At 36.9% G+C, this 24552-nt stretch overlaps 2 protein-coding genes across 19 annotated transcripts in view; both read right to left on the bottom strand.

Moving 5' to 3' along the window:
* ppt1 (palmitoyl-protein thioesterase 1 (ceroid-lipofuscinosis, neuronal 1, infantile)) overlaps positions 1 to 24552 on the bottom strand; it is an 847627-nt gene that overhangs the window by 461158 nt on the left and 361917 nt on the right. The gene's annotated exons all lie outside the window — the stretch shown is intronic.
* Positions 1 to 24552, bottom strand: part of csmd3b (CUB and Sushi multiple domains 3b) — a 1026877-nt gene that overhangs the window by 69309 nt on the left and 933016 nt on the right. For all 18 annotated transcript variants that reach the window (XR_015517226.2, XR_015517225.2, XM_087296029.2 and 15 more), the window contains 3 exons: positions 20059 to 20238; positions 8067 to 8240; positions 27 to 200 (listed from right to left, as the gene is read on the bottom strand). Coding sequence is in view for 16 of the 18 variants with exons in the window: in XM_087296029.2 (XP_087152155.1) it covers positions 27 to 200; positions 8067 to 8240; positions 20059 to 20238 (528 nt within the window). In the remaining 2 variants the exon portion in view is untranslated. The remainder of the gene's footprint in view (positions 1 to 26; positions 201 to 8066; positions 8241 to 20058; positions 20239 to 24552) is intronic.

The raw sequence follows: 24552 nt of genomic DNA on the forward strand, positions 1-24552 counted from the left end.
AAACGGTGTCAGTGTAATTGATTTACCTATACAGCGGGGCTGGGATCCGCTCCAGGTGCCATCAGTCTGGCAGATGCGTGTGGTGCTGCCCACTGGGATGTAGGGAGCCATGCAGCTGAATGACACCTCGGATTGGTAGATGAAGCTGCGGCCTTCCCTCGAGCCAAACGCTGGGGTTCCGGGATCTCCACAGAACTTAGCTGAAGGGAACAAACACATTTGACAAAGTCATTTTTAAATGGTTAGCCATGATGATCGACGCTGAAAAGCTTTGTCATTGTAAACCAGAGGTGGGTAGTAATGAGTTACATTTACTTCATTACATTTACTTGAGTAAAATAATTGGTTAAGGTGTACTTTTTGAGTACAGTTCAAAATGTGTACTTTCGCTCCTAACTAAATTAATAGAGGTAAATCACTACTCTTAGTTCCTGCAATATTGTCCAATAATAATAAAAATGATCCATATGACTTGTTTGCAAATATCGCCAGGCGCCGCATTGGAGAGGTTGTGAGGTTGCTATAGAGATGCAGCTCCCGCTTTCGGTTAGAGTGCGCGTCTATGCTGGAATAATGGAATAACGGTTAGGAAGACGTGCGAGTTTATACTGCTGTCCCGCCATGTCGCCTTCTGCGACTCCGAGAAGGACGTTCAAGCTGTCTGTGCAGTGAGTTTATCAGACCAGATCACCTGGCCTCAAGTTCAGTTTATGTTTTTACTCCAAGATTTTAACAAGAATAGTTTCATAATGCGATGCACGCATCAAACTGACATCGCAACACATGAATTACAACTCCAACCTGAAAAAAAAAAAAAAAAACGTAGTGGTAAGTATCAACATTATCCCAATTTAAACCGTATTAATAGTAACTATGAGATAACAATATATATACATCAATATATATATATATGTTGAAAAGTTATATTTGTAATGCTTAACAGTGTGAATGACTAAAATGTGCAGGGCTGATAAGTTATTCCCTTAAAAAGCAGTTTCTTTGGTTATCTCATAGTTACTATTAATACGGTTCAAATTGGGATAATGTTGATACCTACCACTACGTTTTTTTTTTTTTTTTCAGGTTGGAGCAACACAATCTCACGGCAATTCGTAACTTTTTCATTTAGTGGCTAATTCGTACAAATTCGTACGATCTAATTCGTACATTTTAGTGCGATTTGCATATCCCCCAATGACGGTTGGGTTTAGGGGTGGGGTTACGTGCCATGCCTCCTTTTTAAAATCGTACATTTTCTTACGACTGAACTCGTACGAATTCGTACGAATTAGCCACTAAACTGCCAAAACGTAAAATACTTACGTTTTCTCGTGAGATCAGGCTGGTTGGAGTTGTAATTCAAGTGTTGCAATGTCAGTTTGATGCGTGCATCGCATTAGGAATTTTACACAGGAATTATATATATATATATATCACAGAAAGAAGATTTTATCAACACATTTCTATAGTTTTAATAACTCATTTCTAATAACGGATTTTTTTTTCCTTTGCCATGATGACAGTAAATAATATTTGACTAGATATTTTTTAAGATACTGCATATTTTTTAAGTGACATATAAAGGCTTAACCAGGTTAATTCGACAAGTTAGTGTAATTAGGCAAATAATCATGGTTTGTTCTGTAGACAATCAAAAGAAATGTTGCTTAATGGAGCTATTAACATTGACCCTAAAATGGGTTTAAAACGATTAAAAAATGCTTTTAAATCAAGACTGACATAATATAGGAAATATACTGTGTAAAATTCCTTGCTCTTTTAAACATTATTTGGGAAATATTTGAAAAATAAAAAAATAATAATCACAGGAGGGCAAAAAATGTATATATAAGCGTTTGCGCCCTGTGTTTTGCGCTCTGCGCATGGACCGTCAAAAGGACCGACAGGGACTTTGTCAGTAACTGTTACAGTTCACAATGACCAGTTTCTTCTTCCACCTGATCATAACATGTAAGTGTATTTAAAATTGTTGCCTCATTTTGTGTAGTTTGCAAAATATGTGTTTAATTGTGTGTTTTAACTTGCAATCACCTTGCAGGGCTTGTAATCACTAATCTATTATTTATCAGTGCTTATACTGTATCTCACAGGTTAAATCTTTATGGGGCTGGGGCACATATTGCGTCCAAAACCAAGTTGAAAACAACACGTGCTTCTTGCTTTACCAATTTAAAATCGTCTTTGCTATAGTCACCGTCAGCACACACACACACGCGTCACGGTCAATTTTCAAAATAGTTCAAATATTAGACAATATAAACTTATGTTACTGTTCGAAACTTTCCAACTGGTTTATTCATCACAGTTGAAACAGAAGGTCAAATCAAGCATGTTGCCTTGTGGGATACCTTATTTCACACACTGTGCGTGTTGTTTTTATACAGCACACTTTGGCAAATGTTGTAGGTCATCCAGATATTTTATGCATAGAGAAAATTGCATACTGTGCACATTATACACTGCTGATTTGAACTCTTGTGAAAGATGTGTTTTATGCTCTCCAGGGTTGGATTTATTTGACAGATAATAAAGTTAAAAAACGATAATAATGTTAAATATTTAAACGGTTTTGCTTTTAGTATAATATTTTTTAATGTAATTTATTTCTGGGATTAAAGCTGAACTGTTAGATTAAGTCCTCACACAGCAAAAAAAATGGCTTTTCTTACTTAATTTTTTAAAATCTTGTTACTAGTCCAAATATCTAAAAATTTTGACATCAAGAAGTATTTTTTAGACAAGCAAAACATATTGTCTTGTTTTTTTGTTTTTGTTTTTTTTAAGTCAAATTAAAGTGAGTTTTGCAAGCAAAATAATCAACCAATGGGGTATTATTTAGCTTGTTTTGAAGAAAAACTCACAAATTTTTTACATTTTATTTTTGAAAAAAGACAATATTTTTTGCATGTCTAGAAAATGCTTCTTGATGCAATAATTATTAAATATTTGGACTATAAATATGGCAAAAAATCTAAGTAAAAAAGCATTTTTGCAGTGCAACGCCACATGATTTTTCAGAATTATTCTAATACTCATTTGATTCTCAAGAAACATTTATTATTCAGGGTTCAACACTAAAGACATTTTCTACTGGCCCAACTTGACCAGTGGTTTAGATTTTTACTTGCCCTGCCAAAATTTTCACTGGCCCCACCAAAATAAATAAATAAACAAATGAATAAATAAATATTCCTTAGCCACATATTTTAAATAATATGTCAAAAATAATGTCTGTGAATCTAGAATTTAAATATTTAATTTTTTTAAAAACATTTAGCAGTAAATTATAGCAGTATGAAAATTGTGCAGGTATTTTATTGCAAAACAAAAGGTAGCATCACTTTTTTTTTTCCGTTGTGTTGTACCCATGCAAATATCTGTTTTCACAGCGTTAGAAACAGACGTTTTCTTTTAGCCTCATAAATTGATGTTGCCGTCATGTTGCTGTCTCTTGACTGTACTGGTTTTTGCCGGATTGTGCAAAAAAAGCTCACAACATCCACTCAGATAAAAGGAACCAAAAAGCAATATGGTATTTACGACTTCACAGAAAAGGTAGCATTCAACGACTTAAAAGCACAAATTGTTTCTCGATTCTAAGACTGTATATGCACAAATTGACAAATAGTCGCAGACAAAAATTTGTGACAAGGCAGCATTGGCCTGATTGGGCCAGCAACGATTCTCTCTACCGTCCCAAACATTTCTCACGCTGGCCCCGGGCCATTGGACAGTCCTTATTGTTGAGCCCTTTTATTATTATCATCAGTGTTGAAAATATGTGTGCTGCTTTATATTTTTCGGAATTCTGTTATGAATAGAAAGTGAAAAAAAGTATTTATTAGAAACTAATTTTGTTTTTGATCAATTTAAGACATCCTTTCTGAAAAAAAGTGATAATTCCTGTTAAAGGGTACCTATGATGAAAGCCATCTTTTGTGAGCTGTTTGGACAGAACTGTGTGTAGGTATGGTGTGTCCTGCACAGTCATATTGTGGTGATTTAAACATAATAAGTCTCTTTTAAAAAAACTCCTGAAGTTAAAATAGGACCCAAATCTCTCCCATTTTGATGCCTACCGCAACGTGATGTAGGAGTGTGATTTCCCCGCCCACTGAATTGATTGACAGAAGCATATTAACATGTCTCCATAATAACGCATATAATCATATCAACAAGAAAGGACGTGTGCAAAGCAAATGGGATTAAAAGATTAAGAATGAAGTTTAAAACGTTTCTAAAACAGTGCATGTTTGTAATAACGACAGCAAAATCGCTGTAATTCATCACTAAAGCCACGTGTCAGTACAATTATAAAAGAAGACGATTCAGGTCCGGTTCATGGACTAAAATGAGGTTTATCCTGTACATTAACCTAATGGATATTCAACAGTGGATATTAACCTGTATAAACTTTGTAACAATGTTATGTGTCTCATCATTGCAGAAAGGCTTGAATTAACTCCATAACAAATGCATCAAATAACCATTGGGAAAGCTCTGACAGGAGTAAAGGAGATCTGCTTCATTCCTGTCTGTCACTGTGCTGTGTATCTATGTGATGGCTATGGCTCTGACATGCACGAGGACATGCAGGTCATCTGCATTAAAGGCACGGGGAACAAAAACACCTACAATGTCATAACAGCTCTGTAACGTTCGCTTGCAGAACGTATTTTGGATAAGTATGTGCGTTTGTTTGTATGTAGGCGTGTCGTTTAAAAGCCGAGCCCAAACCGCAATGGCGATCTCTCTCTCTTTGTCTCTTTCCTTCTCGCCACTTCTCGCTCTTATCCTTTCTGTGGGACTCTAGGAGGACAGTCTCTCTTGCGAGGGCTAGTCTGAGAGAATGTGTTTTGCTTGTTTAATGCTCTTGTCTAAAGTTTGAGATTTGATAATGCAATGTGTTTGCTTGTGAACTTGTTCCGGTTAACTGACATGTTTAAGTGATACCTTGGAGAGGTGTAGGAGTGAGTAAGTCGCCCGATATACATATACAACACTCAGATGCATATTTTGTATTAGTTCATTAGGTTCAGGAGAATGTGCTGTTTTCTGTATGTTTTTTTTTAGTTAGAGCAGTTTAGTTAAGACGTTTGGTACGTTGAAGATGTTTCTTTTCATGCTTTTCTTTTCATATTTAGTTTAGTTTGGTGAAAACAGTTACTGAGTTTTGTTATATTTATTTCTTTGATTTAAGCACATTCAACTACTTCCTCTCCCCTCCAGGTAATTCATCATTTAATCATTGTAAATATTTTTCCTGCACTGTGTAATATATCTTCACTGGTTTCATTGGATGTATGGGCAATAAATAATTGCAGTGATATTTGGTTTTCAGTTTATTTCTTTCTCCATCCGCTTGTCACACACATTAAACTATTGTATGTTATGTCATCTACTCCTAGTTTAATATTAACATCTAAAAGGACGTAACAAGCTCAAATTTCTCAGATTTTAAAAGGTTTAAAAAAACTGAAGGAAGTTGGTGGTTCAAGCCACTGTGGCGATCCCAGATTAATAAAGGGACTAAGCCAAAAAGAAAATAAATGAAATAATCTAATGGGAGTTTTGAGCTGAAACTTTAAAGACACATTCTGGAGACAAGGGAAAAATAGGTTCCCTTTAAAAAATAAGACAAGATTCACAAGCCCAAGCGTCTGAATGGAAGCGGACGTGTTATACAGTGCATAAAGAGTAAGAATAGTGTGTTTGTGTGCTATTCTGAACGGAATACAGAGGGAAGTCCCGAGCTGTGTGATGAACGTTCACCGCGGCCCTGCCACTGTCAGGCAAACAGTGGCTCTCTGGAGGAAAAATCAATCACACGGCTGACGTCACCGACTGTCTGATCCGTCATAAATATGCTGGTCAGACTACTGCGCCTGAGATCCTGCACTACACACTTGACTTTTCTTGATGAATTATAGATATGCTGTCAAGATATAAAATAAAAGTGGAAAAGAAGAAGAAGGAAAAGAAATCTGCACTCCGACAAAGTCAGAGGAACGCTTTCTTTCTTTCTCCAGCAAAAGACATTGCTTGCTTTTATTCCATGTGAGGGCTAAAACAAGGGTACCTTTGTGATAACTAGGCCTTTAAAACTTTAAATTCTCAATAGAACGTCTGGAGTTTCTTCATCTTAGATGTTCACAACATCATACAGCATCAGATGTGCTGAAACAGACAGAACTGATATCCAATGCTGAGCCCACCTAAACAGAAAATCCAGCAGATCTAGCTGACTTCCACAAAATTATGGATCACTGTGAAAAATGCAGGGTTCCACACAATTTCTTTCTGTGTTGACCCAACACAAATCCATTAAGTTAAGCTAATTGTTTTTACAAATTTAAGTGGATTGAACATAAAACATTTAGGTTGTCAAAAACAGTGTAAGAATTGTGTTAAGCTCATTCTAAATAAGTAGTTTGAACAAGCAGCACATTTTTGAGTCATCGATATGGAACAACATTAATAGAACATTTCTAGATTTTAGTTATGTGTGTTGGGTATATTCAAATCTTTAGTCAAGTTTTTAATGCATTTTTCACATGTTCCTTTATTTGTTTTTAGGGAATGTAACGTGTTGTATTATTCAAGTTTTATTAAGAGTAAGATTGTAATATATTACATTTAAAAGTAACTTTTCCCAACACTGTTTGGAGAAAAACATAGTTTTTGTTTTATTCTATAAACTATAATCTAAAAAAATGCTGGCTTGTTTTAACTCAACGTTGAGTCTACACAAACCCAATCATTGGGATTAAAAGTGTAACTTAAATTTAACAATAAAATTAACTAAGTGCTGGGTTTGTCCATGCTTGACCCAACATTAGGGTAAACAATCCAGCATTTTTTTGGAGTGTACTGTTGACATCAAATAAACATCTCATAAATCCCCTCACAGTTTCAGACAGTATTAAACTCTTGGATTTTTTTTTAGACCTTGATTTTCAATCAAAACAAATGTGAACATTTTTGGCTGAATAAAATAAAATAAAATTTAATAAAAATAAAATATAATTTCAAACTAATTTCAAAATAAAATAAAATAAAATGAAATATATATATATATATATATATATATATATATATATATATATATATATATATATATATATATATATATATATAAATACAAATAATTTCAAATTAATTTAAAAATAAAATTAAATAATTTCAAACTAATTTCTAAATAATGCATATTTATTTAATTTAATATATTAAAAATAAATTAAAATATATAAAAAATAAAAAAATTAAATAATTTCAAACTAACTAAAAAAACAAAATAAAATAAAATAAAAATATAAAATATTAAATAAATAAAATTTAAGCCAGCAGCAAGTAAATCATCTAAACACCCAAAACCCAGGGTAAACTTCAGATTTTACAATGTATGCACAGCTTGCATGTGTGCTTTACACTGTTTTTGCACTAAGCTTATTGACAAGCTGTCAACGTTGCGCTATTGTTTCACAGTCTAAAAACATGTGGAGATGCATCTATATTCTACATATTATCAATTTAAATGTTCATAACGTCCTTATAGAAAAAAAAAACAGAGACAATCTCCATGTTTGAATCCTCTGAGTTGCTGTAAACTATCAGATGTGGGCTGCGCACATATGCTTACGTACAGTTGAAGTCTGAAGTCTTTCTTCTGGAGAAAGTCTTGTAGTATTTGTTTTATTTCGGTTAGAATAAAAGCAGCTTTTAGTTTTTTAAAACCATTGTAAGGTCAATATTATTAGCCTTTATTATCAGTTGTCTACAGAACAAACCATCGATATACAATTACTTGCCTAATTACCCCTATTAACCTAGGTAAATCTTGAGTTAATAATTCAGGAGGGCTAATAATTCTGACGTCCACTGCACGCATACAAGTATACTTTAGTTTTAAAACCAAGGATGAACTGTCTGCTGCTGCTTTGTATTATTTTTTTGGGAAATGTTGGCATGCATGGGGTTGCAAACACCCACAGGGATGAAGCAGCAGTCAGTTTGATTAATATTAATGGAGTTTGTACAGTACTCACGCAGGCACTGGGGCACCTCTCCGCTCCATGTACCGTTGCCCACACAGGTGAGGATGGCAGGGAAAGAGAGCTCGTATCCTGGGGAGCAGCTGTAGCTCACACTGGTGCCCCATTCAAAGTCACGGCCCTCCAGCAGGCCATTGGAGATGGGTGGAGGAGCGGTGCAGGTCACGGCTGAAAGCAGAAATTTTGCACAGTCAAGCTGAATACTTCAAAAGCAAGCTCTGTTTTAAGCAAGTATTATACATTTACATGAATATTCTTTAAAAACAGCACAAACGGCAACACTTGCCATCATCAGGGTAGTTTTTCCCATACTTTAAGTGTCTTGAACTTAAGATTTCGTAGTTTATCTTTATAAATCCCTTATCCACAAAGCAAGACACATTAAATATCCCCTGAAGCACCTTAAATATTTATTTTTAGTTATTTAGCAGATGCTTTTTGTCCAAAGTGACTTACAATTGAGGAGGCATTCAGCGATTCAATAAAAAGAGGTAATACACACAGAGCTAATTATACAAAGAAACTGTCTGTGCCCAGAGAATTAGGTGCTAGAGTTAGAAGTGTTTTTTTAGAGAGAGAAGATTGTTACAGGTGTTTTATCAAGCCCACTTGCGCAATCTTTATTTGTATTTTTTTAAAGATATGGGGTTCTGTTTTAATGATCTAGACGCAAAGTCTAAAGCGCATAGCGCGAAAGCATTAAGGGCCTGTTTGAATTCACTTTTGCTATTTTAAGGATGGAAAAATACGCTCTGTGCCCCGGCACATGGTCTAACAGGGTTGTGCTTATTCTCTTAATGAGCTCTGGTTGTGTTTTGAACATATTGTGCATTAAACCAATCAGAGTCTCATCTCTCATTCCCTTTAAGAGTCAGATGCATCCACCATGGCGCATGTGGTATTTACATAACGACTTTGTAAGTGAAAAAACTGAACGCTTCACTAGCAAGAAAACAGATAAACAGACAATCTGCATTATGAGGATAAAGAACGAGCCTCCTCCATTCGGCCGCTTTACCTTGCTTTTACTCTTTACTCCTTTACTTAGATGGATAAGGAGACAGTGTTGTACTCACTCCACTGAAGACATCTATTAGCCTACGTATCTAATTTAGTTTGTTAAGCACAAAGATTTGTTTTAAAACTATTTCTAAATTCAGTTCTAATATCCAGCAAACCAATAAATGAGGAATAATAACGAAACGTTTGGTCAAAAAACAACAACACGTCCTCTTCTTATGCCCCATATGGCGAGGCAGACGTCTCCAAAACCCGACAGGTGTACAAATCTAAATTGGTTTTTATTAAAACAAATATAAATATGCATATAATAAATAATACTGCTAATTATAATGACATTATTCAAATGCAAATTGTGATGAATTCATTTTAAAAAGCCTCTCCAGATGAAGGCATTGGGTAGTGTTTTTTATATTTTATGTAGATATATAATAATATAATATAAATATTAAATATAAATATAATATATTATATAAATAATAATTGAAAACATTTTAATCCTTTAACATATTTGTGTATTGCTGTAGCAATGTGTAAGCGCTTGAACCGTATAGGTGCATAACTAATGCACTCTGTGTTGGACTTTTAGTTGGTTAATGGCGCCACCTATTTCAGTTTCCTAAAAATAGCAACAAAGTGGCACAAATGGATTTGCTATGTAAATAATTTGGCGCAAAACGTGAAAATTAGAGTTGCAGAAAATTAGCTGCTCTGAAAATAGCAACAAATTACGCCATGCACGTCTTGCGCCTTATTGCGCTGGGTTTATGATAGGGCCCGAGGTGTGATTGTAAATGTGTCTGGTGCAAAAACTGGCGCATTTGTGGATTAAAGTGTCAGAGAGACGAAAGAGTGTGTTTTCTACAGGTGGTTTGTCAAGCCCACTCACCTGTGGGGTGGGGTAAGAAAAGAGGGGCTCGCATCCTATCAGCATAAGTTTCTAAATAAATGATTATTAATTTTTCAAATTAACATTGTATACATAACAGAAATCAAAATACTTTGTTTCATTACTAACAGACAGCTTGCAAAGTGTTAAATAAAATCTAATATAACTATCACAGGGTCTGATCAAGAACAACCAAAACACAAATAAAACAGCGTCCCTTTATTCACACCTTTAAGTGGGCTATATTAGTGGAGGGATTAGTAAATAAGGGGATACAGCAAGAGTCCGACAGCATTTGGATCCCAGAAATCTGTGATGAGTGACATGTAAAGTACACATGAAATTAAAATTAACCATATTGAATTTGTTAGCTCACATTGCTAGTTTTGTGGTGAATTCATCTGTGCATATCATTAAGAAAACTAATATTGTTTGCTCTTGTCGTCTGAAATTGCCATCTGAATCAGTTAGTTTTCAGTTCAATTCTCAGATTAGGTCTGTCTGAGACATAGGGCGTGGCTGACATACTTAACCACGCCCCTTCAGCTGTTAGTTTTGACAAAAAACAGAAATGATGAACAGGAGGAGGAGTCTGTCAGGCTGTAATAACCAATGACTGTAAAAAAATATGGACGACGCAACAGCCCCTTTTCCCATTGAAAGCCTTGAGGGCAAAACGCCTGCTTGACGGGCACAAACTGTCGCAAAAGACTGCTGAAATTGGAGCCTTGACATGCGCAGAAGGACTGTCTGATGGAGCCAGAGGAGGAGCCGCGAAAATGAGCGGAGTCGAGCTTCCAACCAAACACTTTATGTAAAATTAACCACACCCCCCGAACTTCTCAGCATGCGTTTGCTGTCATATCAACACAAATGGATGTAATAACGTTAACAAATATGAGGGTTTTATATATTCAATCGCGCCAGCTCCGGACCGCAGCGCATAACCTACTCGCGGCGTTGCGGGCTGATTCCGGCTTGCATGCGGCAGCGCCGGCTCGCTTGATTGACTCGGGCTGGAATCGGGCAGTGAGTCCAGGCATCCGGAGTAGGTCCAGCAGAGGTAGTCAGTCTGAGGTGTAAGTCTCCGGCAGGCGAGAATCTAGCCGGAACTGGCCCGAGTGTATTTTGCTATCTGGGTGGTTAGGCGTGTATCAGCAAACTAATAAAGCCCGAAAAAAGCCCTGACCTTAGCGAATAAACAGTGTTCCACCAGGATCATGTATGTCAGAAACTGTAGTTTACTGCTGAACTCATTTTGTCACGGTAAAATAACACAGAAATCGAATAATAACACTTCAGTCTCCTGCCGAAGCTCAGACGCGCTGCTTTGAGAAACTGTCAATCACAGCTGTCAATCACGATGACACGCCCAGCATTAAATTACTGCTAAAAACAAACTGTTTACAAAAATGAAGATCTGCACCTATTTCAGCACAATAACCAGTGCCTTAATCGACCAGAACCATCTGTCGGGACATTTTATTGCAAATGTAATTAATTTTTTTATTTGGGCTCAAGTCTCCTTCATTAACACGGAGGAGGCGGGCTTTATGACTTGTACTGCAGCCAGCCCCCAGGGGGCGATCTAACGGCCGAGACCTTCACTCAAAAGCAGGCTTGCGGCACACTTGGTAATAACTCTCCCCAAACCGTTTCCCCAATCTTTCTGAATTAAACGCTCCACTAAATCCAATCAGCTCGCAGTAAAAATACAAGCCACGCCCACTGTTTTCTCATTTAATATTCTGTTTCTTTAGGAACTGCATCATAAAATGAAACAAAAAACGGTTGCAATTTCCAGTTCATGTCGGTATAAAGTAGTCTATAATAGTGAAGGGAATAGTGAATAAGGGGATACAGCAGAAGTCTGACAGCATTTGGGTCCCGGAAACTGTGACTTAACAAGCAGATAGCAGTACCAGCAGGTCCGGTTAGCTAAAGAGATTAATTGCTTCTGCTAACACCACTGAAGTCACTGAATACTATATCTGTCTTGGAAGCCCCATCTTTTCCAATAACTGCCCGCGCAAGTCAGCGAGGTAAGTCCTCTTCCTGGTTATCAGTCCTCAGGTACCACACCAGCCTTTAAAATCAATCACACTCTGCCAGACAGGAAGCCAATGCTTTGCTCAAATGGGCACTCATGATGACACATGCCCACACTTATGGAGCAACACACACACACACGGGTATTGGTTGTTTACAGGGACTTTCCATAGGCGTATTTTATACAGCACAAAGCGCTTGATATCCAGCATGGTCCCCCCTCTACCCTGTAATGGCGATCTAATTCTTCAAGTTCTTCACCATTTCCATAGGGGCTCGAAACAAAGGATTTGACGCGCAAAACCAAAAACTTGCAATGTGGTGTTTACTTTTTTGTTTGTCGAGAACAACAATAATCAAAATACAAACAAAAGAACTATGTACACTTTATCAAGTTTCGAAATAAATATGATTTTAGAACGGTCAAAAGACTGTCTATCATCAAGCCCCTTCCTTCTTTCTGATCATTTTTTCCAGATGCTTACGCATACATATGACGTATAGCACCACTGAACACATAAAACGTCATGCACACACCATAATATCTCAAATAATAATATTAAATACTGCATCAAATGGCACTAACTTTGCATCCCTATACAAACAATACAATATTATAGAAAAATATTACAAAAATTAAAAGACAAATCTCTAGTGCTCTTTATGGCTCTAACAACCCTAAACCAAGATGCATATACAGCCATCGAGTTTCAGTCATGTGGCTGATTACATATTTGCATCAGTGAGCAGTAGAACAGGTGTAGCTAATGAAAGAGTGTCCGCTGCTTCTTTCTGAGCAGACCATGTTGTCAACTCTTCTGATAACACCAATAATCAAGCCTCAGATATGTTGAATTAATCAGAATCACTGCTGGCGTCCTCTACTGGAGGCTTGGACCAGATCGGGGCTCCTAACCTAATGAATATTTCATAAATACAGTCTGCACCTGAAGTCAAGAGACAGAAGGGACGCACACACTCAATGTCAGGATCCAGCAGCGTTTGACAGTGCTGGGAGGGGCTCATTTTTAACACACTTTCGCATGCATATTTAAGGGAAAAGTTCACCCAAAAATGAAAGTGTCTTGTTCATTTACTCACCCACAGGTCATCTAAGATGTAGGTGAGTTTTTTTTTCTTCACTAGAACATTAAAGGGTCATGAAACACCAAAACACATTTTTTGAGCTGTTGACAGTCGTATATGTGTCCCACACTGCTAAAAACACTATTAGGACACCTATATTTCACTAAAAAGTGTAAATTGGTTGTTTTTGCGTTATTTCAAGCAAATTCGTACTTCCGGTTTGAAACGAATTTTTGAAGCTGCGTCACGGCCATGACATAATAGCATGTATTCCAGCGTGCAGACTGGGCGTCTGTGCCAGAGTGTGTCTTATTACGTCTTACAGTGTGCTGCATTAATGCATGAGCAAGGCTTGGTTCAAACCAATCAGCGCGCTCTATTGTGCAACTTCATTAATATTCATTACTGTCACAGTGTTTACACCACAGAGACGCCACGTTGTGTTGGCAAAACAAGCGTGAAGTGTTGCTTTTATAGTTTGCTGCCATTAAGTTTCGTTTTCATTTTCTCTCTGTGAGAGCTCAGACTCACGTGTGGATTAACAGTGTACGCGACGCTCGACAACAATAACTTACGTGTCTAAGGAGGAACATTGTTTACCTGAGAGCTGTTCTCATCTGCAAACGCTGAAATCCGGATTCGCTTGTAGTCTTCTCTTCATAAAGACGCGGCTCTAGTTGCTGGTGATTGTCCTGTCTCTACAGATTTGGTAAGTGAGCGACCAGTGCTCTTTGTTTATTCAGTTTGTTCGTATCGAATTAAGTTAACTATTGCACTGAGTGCAAACTTGTTAGCACCGCATTTTGTGACCGGAATAACACACGCGGTTTTCTGACGCTACCTGCCATGTGCATCTAAGTTTCCGGGAAATGCTGAGGTTTTTTTCTCTCATTCGCCGTGTGAATTCCCTGAATGAAAGAGCCAAACTGCAGTTAAAGTCCACCATTTAATAATTTGGCAAATAATTCGACTACAGATGTCCATGTAGGTTAAACACCATCACTTTCTCATGTGTGTGTATTTTGACTGAAACTCGCGCGTGCCCAAATAGACACTCCCACACCATCCCACTTTAGTTCCTCCGACACTCCCCCCTAAACAGAGCTGGACACGCCCACTTTTCTGACTTTTTCCAAAGTAGAGGTGTGAAAACACCCTGCTGAAACGAGGGGGTTTCATGGCCCTTTAAAGAAGATTTTGAGCTTTCTGGGTGAACTATCCCTTTAATACTGGATACCAGTGGGATTTTTAATCTGAACTACTGTCACCATTCACTGCCATTATATGACTATCCAATGACCCTGGATTCAGCTCAAAATCTTGTGTAATGTTCTACTAAAGAATGAAAGAAAGGTACCTACATCTTGGATGACCATGAGGGTGGGTAAACAAACAGGAACATGGCATTTTTGTGAGAACTATCCCTTTAATATTGGATATCAGTGGGATTTTTAATCTGAACCAGCCTGTCACCATTCACTGCCATTATATGACTATCAAAAATCTTATTTAATGTTCTACTGAGGAAAGATAGACAGTCACCTACATCTTACATGACCATGTGAGTGAGCAGAGATGTATAGTAACGAAGTAGAACTACTTCACTACTGTACTTAAGTACTAAAAGGCAGTATCTGTACTTTACTGGAGTATTATTTTTTTCTCCTACTTCCACTTTTACTTAAGTACATATTTTCCATGAGTTTAATACTTTTACTCCGATAGATTTTTTATGTGCTGCATCGTTACTCGTTACTAGGGGTGTCAAAATGATTGATATCAGTTCAGTAATAGGTCATACCCGGTTATTACGTGATGACGTCATTTATCTCCTTTGAGCGATGTCGCAATACTATGGCGAAGGACGGAGGCGCGAGGGCGAGGCGGCACAGCATACCAGCCGCTAGTTTACTATTAGGGAGAAATGTTGTAAAACTTCACCTCTGCCTATCTCTCGCTCTCTCACTTTGGACATTTGACCCGTTGGCCAGTTTGTAAGGTAACTTTTCCTCTCTTCCTAGCTGTTAAAGGTGTGGATCCAGACATGAGCGTGCCAAGTTTTCTCCACTGTGTCTATTACCTGTGATAACCGCGTATTCTTCCCGCCATGGGTGAACAGCGCTTATATTTCTAAAGCCCTTTCTGTTGAGGACAATAACCAATCATAGCCGTGTAAGACCCGCCTGTCAGCGCTCAATAAGCAGGCGGGATAATATTGACATGAGTTTATTAGCTGTAAATGCTCATGCTGTCTTCTGTGCATGAGTTTTGTTTGATACATCCAGGAAGAGTGTTTTCTTTAAGCAGGTCAAATTAAGGGCACAGTTCGTATATCTGACTGCTGTATTAAAGGACAACATTTTATTACAAAAAACCCTTTAACTGTCACACCAAGACAAAAGCAATAGAATTTTTTTTATTGCATTTCTTAACTCCTAATGTCGCTAGTTAACACAATCAGTGCATTTTTATTCAACACATCACATTATTTCTAAAATATCAGCCTCTACCAAATGGTTGAGATGTTGGTTTATGGTAAAAGTACCAGAATTAATAAATATACTACAGAAAATATGAACTGTAAGACCAATTTAATTAAAAACATGATAAAAATAAATAACAATTATTACTAAATCATAGCCATAAGCCATAAAATATTTCAGATTTAGAATTTAGAATTTTTTTTTAGAATTTCATTTTCCTGTTTTTTTACAATAAAATCAAAATCAAGTGAATTTGTGAAGCAGGATTTAGTTTGCTTGTTTAGTTTAAAGCTTTTTATTTTAAAGCAATCAAACTTTAAAACTCCCAAAGTGTGAGTGTGTCTTTGTGTGTGTGTGAGTGAGAGTGAATAATGTGCAAGAGAAAACAGTGTGATTGTACCTGTGTGTGCGTCTGTGTGTGTGTGTGTGTGTGTGTGTGTGTGTGTGTGTGTGTAAGAGAGAGTGAAAAAACAATTGCAACCTATGTAATGTCCCCACAATTCACAAACATGTGTGTGTGAGAGAGAGAGAGAGAGAGAGAACTGTGTGTGTGAGAGTGTATGAATGTGTGAGAGTGGGGAGAGAGTGTACATTTAGGTGTGTGCAGGGCAGTATGTGTGTGTGAGAGAGAGAGAGAATGTATGTGAGTGAACATGCTGAATTATCTCATCAGTGAAGGCATATTCTGGTAAAAGGGCCTGACGATGTGAGTTCCTGTACCATAGAAACTATTTACTGAGAAAAACAGTATCATAAGCCATGTTTCTTTTCGTTCTGCTTAATCAAGTACCCCAAAAAGATATTTAAAATAAACTAAACAATTAGTGTATTTTGACTGCTTTCTTTAATAACTACATTACACAATACTTGTACTTTTACTTTCAGTACTTGAGTAGTACATTTTGAAATAAACTACTTGCAATACTTAAGTACAAAAAATGTTGAATACTTTTGTACTTCCACTTAAGTATGGTGCTTAAAGAGCACTTCTACTTCTACTCAAGTAAATTTTTGATAAAGCACTTGTACTTTTACTTAAGTATGGGTCTCTAGTACTTTATACATCTCTGTGAGTGAGTAACTTAACAAAACTGTCTTTCTGGGTGAACTATCCCTTTAATACTGGATATCAGTGGGATTTTTAATCTGAACCAGCCTGTCACCATTCACTGCCATTATATGACTATCAAAAATCTTATTTAATGTTCTACTGAGGAAAGATAGACAGTCACCTACATCTTGCATGACCATGTGAGTGAGTAACTTAACAAAACTGTCTTTCTGGGTGAACTATCCCTTTAATACTGGATATCAGTGGGATTTTAATAATAAAAAAACCTGTCACTATTTACTGCCATTATTTGACTATCCAATGAGCCTGGATTCAGCTCAAAATCTACTTTAATGTTCAACTGAAGAAATAAAAGAAAGAAATTCACCTACATCTTGTATGTATGACCATGTGGGGGATTTTTGTGTGAACTACCCCTTTAATAAGTGAAGTTCAGAGCGAGGATATGAAGTTGACGGGCTCATCAGACATGCATTCACAACATGTCCTTTAAGAGAGCTGAGGAGGCCGAATAAATGAGACATCTGTGTCTATCTAAATGAGCTCAGCCAAATGGCATTGGGGGCCAGTGAGCTGGTGAGCATCACAAATGCAATGTCCGAACCTGAAATTCAATTTCATATCACTTGATATATTCAGCACTACTTCATCTCCGGGCGGTGGGAAGATGACAGGAGTCATTTGTGAAATTAATTACAAGAAATCCAAGGGCTCATAGGTCAAAGCTGATTATAATAATGGGGACGGGAAAGCCCTTAAGGGGTGAACAATCCGCCTGCGAATGCGTTTGTGTTCTCCGTCGTACGATTGTCATTTGTCAAACGGCGTGATTGGTTGATAAAACATGACTGTTCACCGCAATCATACAAGAAAAGATGACTTACAAGGGTGGATAAACATTCCTCCCCTTTTTAGCTCTACGTTTCAAACAAGACATCCATCATGATGACGAAGACAGAAAGCTGGTAGACCTCGGTTCGCTCTGGGAGAAGCATCTGTGCGTCGAATGCTCGCGGCGTCTGGGCCAGATGTGCGGATATATCAGAGAGTCAGTAATCTTAAGCCTTGCCATGTGAACAATATAACTATTTGGCTTTACTTGGCAGAGGAAGTGCATGCGGGATTAATCTGTTAATCCTGAGGCCTGTGGGAGTAATGGCAAATTGGCTAACACTGGAGCAGTTCAGTTTAATATGTTAGTCGCTGCATTACATTTCATTAAATTAGTAAATACTGTAAATGTTCATTTGTCATATATAATATGTACGCCCAATTTAAATTTTTGCATCACAAGTTTTTAATGTTTCAGTTGATTTAAGACGCAAAATTAATTAGTATTCTGAAGCTTCACTGTGATCCCTAAATTTATATAATCATGTGATTCGTGCTCTAAATATTTTTAAATATATATAAAATGGATAATTTCAGGCTTGGCTATATATATAAAATAAATTATCCATTTATTTATTTGACATGAACAAAACCCTAATATCTGCCCTAACTCATATCTTCCTCTTGCGTTGACCTGAACTGGGTGCTTGCCTGTGTGTAATCAAACACATCAAGGGAGACTGATGCAGAGGCAGTTGTCTTTCAATTCTATATCTTCGCCTCAGAATGTCGACTTCTTGTGACCAAAGACCGGAATTACTATAGCCACTTCAGCCAGCGTTTTGTAGTTAGGAAACATTTCTCCTAAGGCTCCTGTGATCAGAACTAAGTTTGCTGGATTCTCTGAATGTGGGATTTCCCGATCCTGCAAGCACTCGTTTCACCGGGAAAAATACTACAGCACGCGCTCCTTCTGCACCCCTCTGCTCAAAACGCACTCCAAAGCACCTGACCTCCTTGCTGCCGCTGGGTTGGCTCGTAACAGCTGTCTGCGACTGATGATTTTTGTCTGTTTGTTCTTCATCGTCCACTGCATCACTTTCCTTTTTTCCTCCTTTATTATTAATATCACAACTATTTGGCCGTTTAAAGAAACTTCTCACGCTCAGCTGCTGTGAGATTTTTGCAACTGTACGCAGCGGTGACAAAGAGGAGACAAAACAAGGATAACCGCCATCAGCTGGACAAGAGTAGGAATTACAATTAGCTACAAATTACAATAGATCACCCTCAGCAAAATCCGTCAAAATGACGGATCACTTTCAGATTTTATCGTCACTGCTGAAAAAAATCCGTCAATGACGAAATATATTCGGTTAACGCGACATCTGATTTATATATAAATATAAATAAATAAATATATATATATATATATATATATATATATATATATATATATATATATATAAAGTAGTTCCTCTTACAAAAGGGTTTTGCAATATGACTGTACATCGTCACTGGTGGGACACTAAGGCACACGCACACCTCCCACAAGTGCCATTGCTCATATATATATACTGCAAGATCGACTTAGAGAGTCACTTATTAGTTTGATGACTTGAGTTGAGTTTTTCCTCCTCTATGCGGTCTCTGTTACCATCTTGTGGACGGACAACGTCAACTGTCTTTGGTCTGCTCAATGACAGGCTGCCGACTTGTCTCTCAGAAATTTTAAATATTTTAAAATAGTTACTGTCCTTATATATATATATATATATATATATATATATATATATATATATATATATATATATATATTAGGGCAGGGCAAAGTCATAAATAAAATCGCATCCAAATAAAAATTTGTTTTGACATAATTTAAGCGTGCAAACAGTGTAGGCCTATATTTATTTACAACGAAATGACAGAAGGAGAAACTACTAAACTACTGAAATGTTCTTTATTCTCCATATGAGAGTCCTTTTATATGAAGTATTAAGTCATGAATTGCTTAGGTGAGATTTTTTCACAGACTTCAACAGAATATGAAAATCCTGATGGTTCTGTGGGTCTCGTCTATCAAATCTGAGCTTTATTTCGTATTTTCTATTGTATCCAAGTCGGGTGATTGGCTGGGCCATTCCACAGCTTGATTTTTCTTTCTCTGAAAGCCTTTTGAGAGTTTCCTTGCCTGTGTTTTGGATCATTGTCTTGCTGAAATGTCCACCCTAGGGAAGGGCAGAGCGTTGCTGAAGAATTACTGAGAGATTTCAGCTGCTGTCTTGGCTTTTCATGCCTTTTTACACCTCCCTTTCTTCATGTGTTCAATACTTTTTCTGTGTGATTTCATTTTATTACACATAATTTGTAAACTAATTATTTATTGTTTTCTTTGCATATATGGATTTCTATCGTTGTTACCAACATCTGGCGAAAATTTCAAGTCAACAGCACCTTCAGAAACATGTTTCCCGAGAAAAATGGCGACGTGTTCAATACTTATTTTGTGCAACCCAGCATTTTTTGTGTGTGTTTTCTTAACATTCAAATTCTTACCTTTACAGAAAGGCACAGGGGCGTTCCAGGTACCATTTCCAGTACATGTGATGGTGGAGAAGCTCTCGGCCTCCATGGTGTAGCCGGGCTGACACATAAAAGTGATGTTTTGCGCAATGGTAAAGTCTTCACCGTATCTCAGTCCATTGGCCGGCACTCCTGGCTCTCCACAGTTGATCACTGAAAAGCAAAGATTGTGATGTTTATGAGCTATTCTGAGCTAAATTTACAAAGTGCCAAACAACAACCTTTATTCAATATGTAATGCGGCTCATAAGATGGCAATCATAGCTTTTGATTGAAGCTATCGAAACAAACGTCAGGGAGCCACGCTCACAAATCATCTTTAACAACTCATTTACGCTTACAGCGATCTTCAGGACCCGCGGCTTTTTATTTCCAATGATAGATCTTGTTATTATATAAAGAAATCAATAGTAGCACAGCTCCCTTTCCACTGGCTTCCCAGAGGTGCGACTTCAAATCAATTCCCCACATCTTTTACAATTATCATTCCTTCCAATGGAGAAATAAGAGGCGGCTGGACTGGAAAGATGCGAAAAAGAAATGCGGCGCCACAGGAATCCTGATGAAACAAATTTGTAGTTTTGCACTTGACAAAACCCTGTTCGATCAGTGCGTTTATTTAATTATTTCCCAACCGTAGCAACATCCTAATTTCCCCTATTGATTTATGCCGGACCATTACTTATTTGTCACAGCCGGGTTGCCATACGTTTTGTGTCTTTTGAAAAAAAAAAAAAAGATGTTTTGTAAAATCCATCAGCGGCCTTGCACGTAAACATGTCAGCTGATAGTGAGAAATGGCTAACGCTAAATGCTAATGCGACTCCTCCTTTGGACACAGTCATGTATCACCGCTTTTGGCCCATTCGATAAACACATGTAGCGCTGCATCCATCAGAGTCAGTCCAGTCAACAGTATTTGCTACTGAAAACACCCACGGTTATAACATTCGAGAGCATTATGGGATGATTTTATGTCAATGTGATTATGGATGATAATGTCAACTTAGCGAGAAACATTATGCAGGTTAAGCTGTTTTATTGTTTTGCGAGGCTCTTTGTCATTACTCAAACTTACTCAAAACTATTATTGCAGTAGTTTTTAAACCAATTGATGTGTGTGTTACCAGGGCTACATATTGGGCCCTGGGGCTACCCCTACTGAAAAAAACAGCTTAAACCAGCCTAGGCTGGTTGGCTGGTTTTAGCTGGTCGACCAGGCTGGTTTTAGAGGGGTTTTGGCCATTTCCAGGCTGGTTTCCAGCCATTTCCAGCCTGGCCTTACACTGTAAAAAATGGCCGTGATTTCAACGGTAAAAAACTGTAAAAATGCTACAGTACAAATCTGTAACCTGGTTACAGTATGTTTCCTTAATATATACGGCGAATAACCATAAATTGACTTTCCCAGAATTCCCTGCATGGCACATCACTTTTTATGCATTTTGTTGACATTAATATGGATCTTTTTAGTTGTTTCCCCATCAGTTATGTACATTAGAGATTTATGTTACATCTAAAGTTGATAAACCATGTTTATTTCATGACTTTAATTTTATGCGTGTTACCATACTGGTGTTTAGTAGCTGTGTGAATGACACTGAGCACCTTCTCTATGCTGATACTCTTAATTGCTTGTGGGCAAAGTTGATTGTGATGAGCATTGGCTCATTATGTAACTTCCTCATCACCACAGCATGTGGGTGTACTAATGTGTCTAACTGTGTAACAAAAGACGTGTAGATGTTGATCATTCAAAATGCAGACATATTACCTCTATAAATTAATAAAATATGGTAATTTACCGTAAAAATGAAAAATTACTTTTACGGTTTGTACCGTGTTTTTAACGGTAAAGTACTGGCAACCACAGCTGCCGTTTTTTTACCGTAAATTTTACGGAATTATTTTTTACAGTGTAGCTGGTCAGGCTGGAAGATGACCAGCTAAAACCAGCTTGACCAGCCTATAGCCAGGGACCTGGGGCCTCATGTACGAAGACTTGCGTGGAAATCATACTAAAACGTTGCGTACCCACAAAGCTGTAAATGTGCGTACGCAGAAAAAAATTCAGATGTATGAAACACTGCGTACGCCGAATCTCACGCATATTCTTTTGTACATCTGAATGAACGTGAAACTGAGCGCAACATGCACGAGCACAAAACCCCTCCCTGCCTCCTCCCCCGTATGAATATGCTAATAACTATGCTAATGGCAAAACCCAACAAAAAAGCAATGGCAAAAGCAAGCAAAAAGAGAAACTTTGAACAGAATGTGAATTGGAGGTGCTGCTTTCGGAGGTAGACCGGAGGAAAGCGGTGTTATTTGCAAGTTAGTTCTCCGGAATTAACAACAAAAGAAAAAAATAGAGTGGGAGAGTTTAGCTGATGCGGTCAACACAGTTGGGTCTGAACATCGCACTTAGTGCATTAAAAAAAAAAAGAAATAGTGTGGTTCATATCTGTAAAATGTTGCAGGACGTTTAACAGTCTCAGTGGCGCAGCTCGTAAGACGCTTGTGATCATGTATTGATACGTTCGAGCTTGAACTCGGCTCGAATCCAGCGTCTGATGAACTCTTTCTTGTTTTTTCCCCCGCTACATATCAGATTTTGCCAACTATTTATCACGAGAAAGACAAGTAGGAATCATCAATAAGTTCATATCAATAAGCATCATATTTTATTTGCACATTTATTGAATGGAAATGTTTCTGATTCACGCATGCAAATTCATCTTCAGATAGTGTCTTTATAGCAATGTGTGTGCGGTAGATTGCTCAGATTACATTGGGAAAACAGGCGACTGCTGCAAATTGTGCTTTAATGTTTAGCTGGTCAACTGTATGGTATGGAAACCTTATATACCTGCTGAACCCGTCTCATACAGCTGCCATTGCAAGGCTCAGACACTTTGTAGAGAGGAATTTAACACAACTGCCTCTAGGAGTCGCCAATGGAAATAAAACAGACACGCACAAAAAATGTGCGTACGCCTGCCAGAAAGCTGCCGTGAAGCTGCGCACATTCCCACGTTCAGTTCATTGTTAGTAAATCCAAACGTGAGCGATTCTGAGCGTGAAACCTGGCGTACGCAAAGTTTTTGTGCGTACGCAGCGTTGATACATGAGGCCCCTGGTCTGGCTGGGACGGCAAACCCAGGGGCCCTATTTATTTTATCGCCTCAAAAAAGTACCTTTTTTCATTTTTATTATTACTATTATTATTATTCATTTGCTAATTAATGATATGATCGAATTTTCCACTATTTGATTTTCATTTGATTATTATAAATGTTATACGTTTATAATTTGATTTGTAATGTAATGGGCAGCACAAATGTCTTGATACCTCATGCTGTTGATGTTGCCATCCACTCTGCAGATCTCTCGCACTCCCCTATTTTGAATGTAACCCCAAACCATGATTTTTCTCTTACTGCACATTAATAACGAATACTGTTTGAATTGAATTTTTTGTTCTACAATGGACGTGGTTAGCCATTCTAAATCAAAAATGATACTTTCTGCAAAAAAATGTAATTAAATTTGTATATATATTTTTGCTTCTCTTTGATTTTTTTTCTCTAATTAAAATTTGTATTTAATATTTTTCTATGACATATAAATTTGGGTGTAGTAGTTTTTGGACCATTATCATCGCTCCAGATTTGAAAAAAATAATACAATAGGGTTTATATATATATATATATATATATATATATATATATATATATATATATATATATATATATATATATATATATATATATATATATATATATAGTTGAATTCAGAATTAAGAGCCCCCCAAAATTATTAGCCCCCTGTTAATTTTGTTCCCTTATTTCTGTTTTACGGAGAGCAGGTCTTTTCAACAAATTTCTAAACATAACAGTTTTAATAACTCATTTCTAATCACTGATTTATTTTATCTTTGCCATAAAGACAGTAAATAATATGACTAGATATTTTTCAAGACACTTCTATACAGCTTAAAATGACATTTAAAGGCTTAACTAGGTTAATTAGGTTAACTAGGCAGGTTAGGGTAGTTAGTCAAGTTATTGTATAATAATGGTTTGCTCTGTAGACTATCGAAATAAAATATAGCTTAAAGGGGCTAATAATATTGTCCTTAAAATGGTGTTTAAAAAATTAAAAACTGCTTTTATTCTAGATGAAATAAAACAAATAAGACTTTCTCCAGAAGAAAAAATATTATCAGACATACTGTGAAAATTTCCTTGCTCTGTTAAACATCATTTGGGAAATATTTTAAAAACAAAATAAAAAAAATACAAAGGGGGGCTAATAATTCTTACTTCAACTATATATATATATATATATATATATATATATATATATATATATATATATATATATATATATATATATATAGCTGTTTTTGTATTGCAACTGTAAAAGTATTACAGCAAACTAATTGAATTACTTCCCTATAGTATT

The sequence above is a fragment of the Danio rerio genome, chromosome 19 (assembly GCF_052040795.2).
Source record: "Danio rerio strain M-AB ecotype USA chromosome 19, GRCz13ab, whole genome shotgun sequence".
Classification (NCBI taxonomy): Eukaryota; Metazoa; Chordata; class Actinopteri; order Cypriniformes; family Danionidae; genus Danio; species Danio rerio.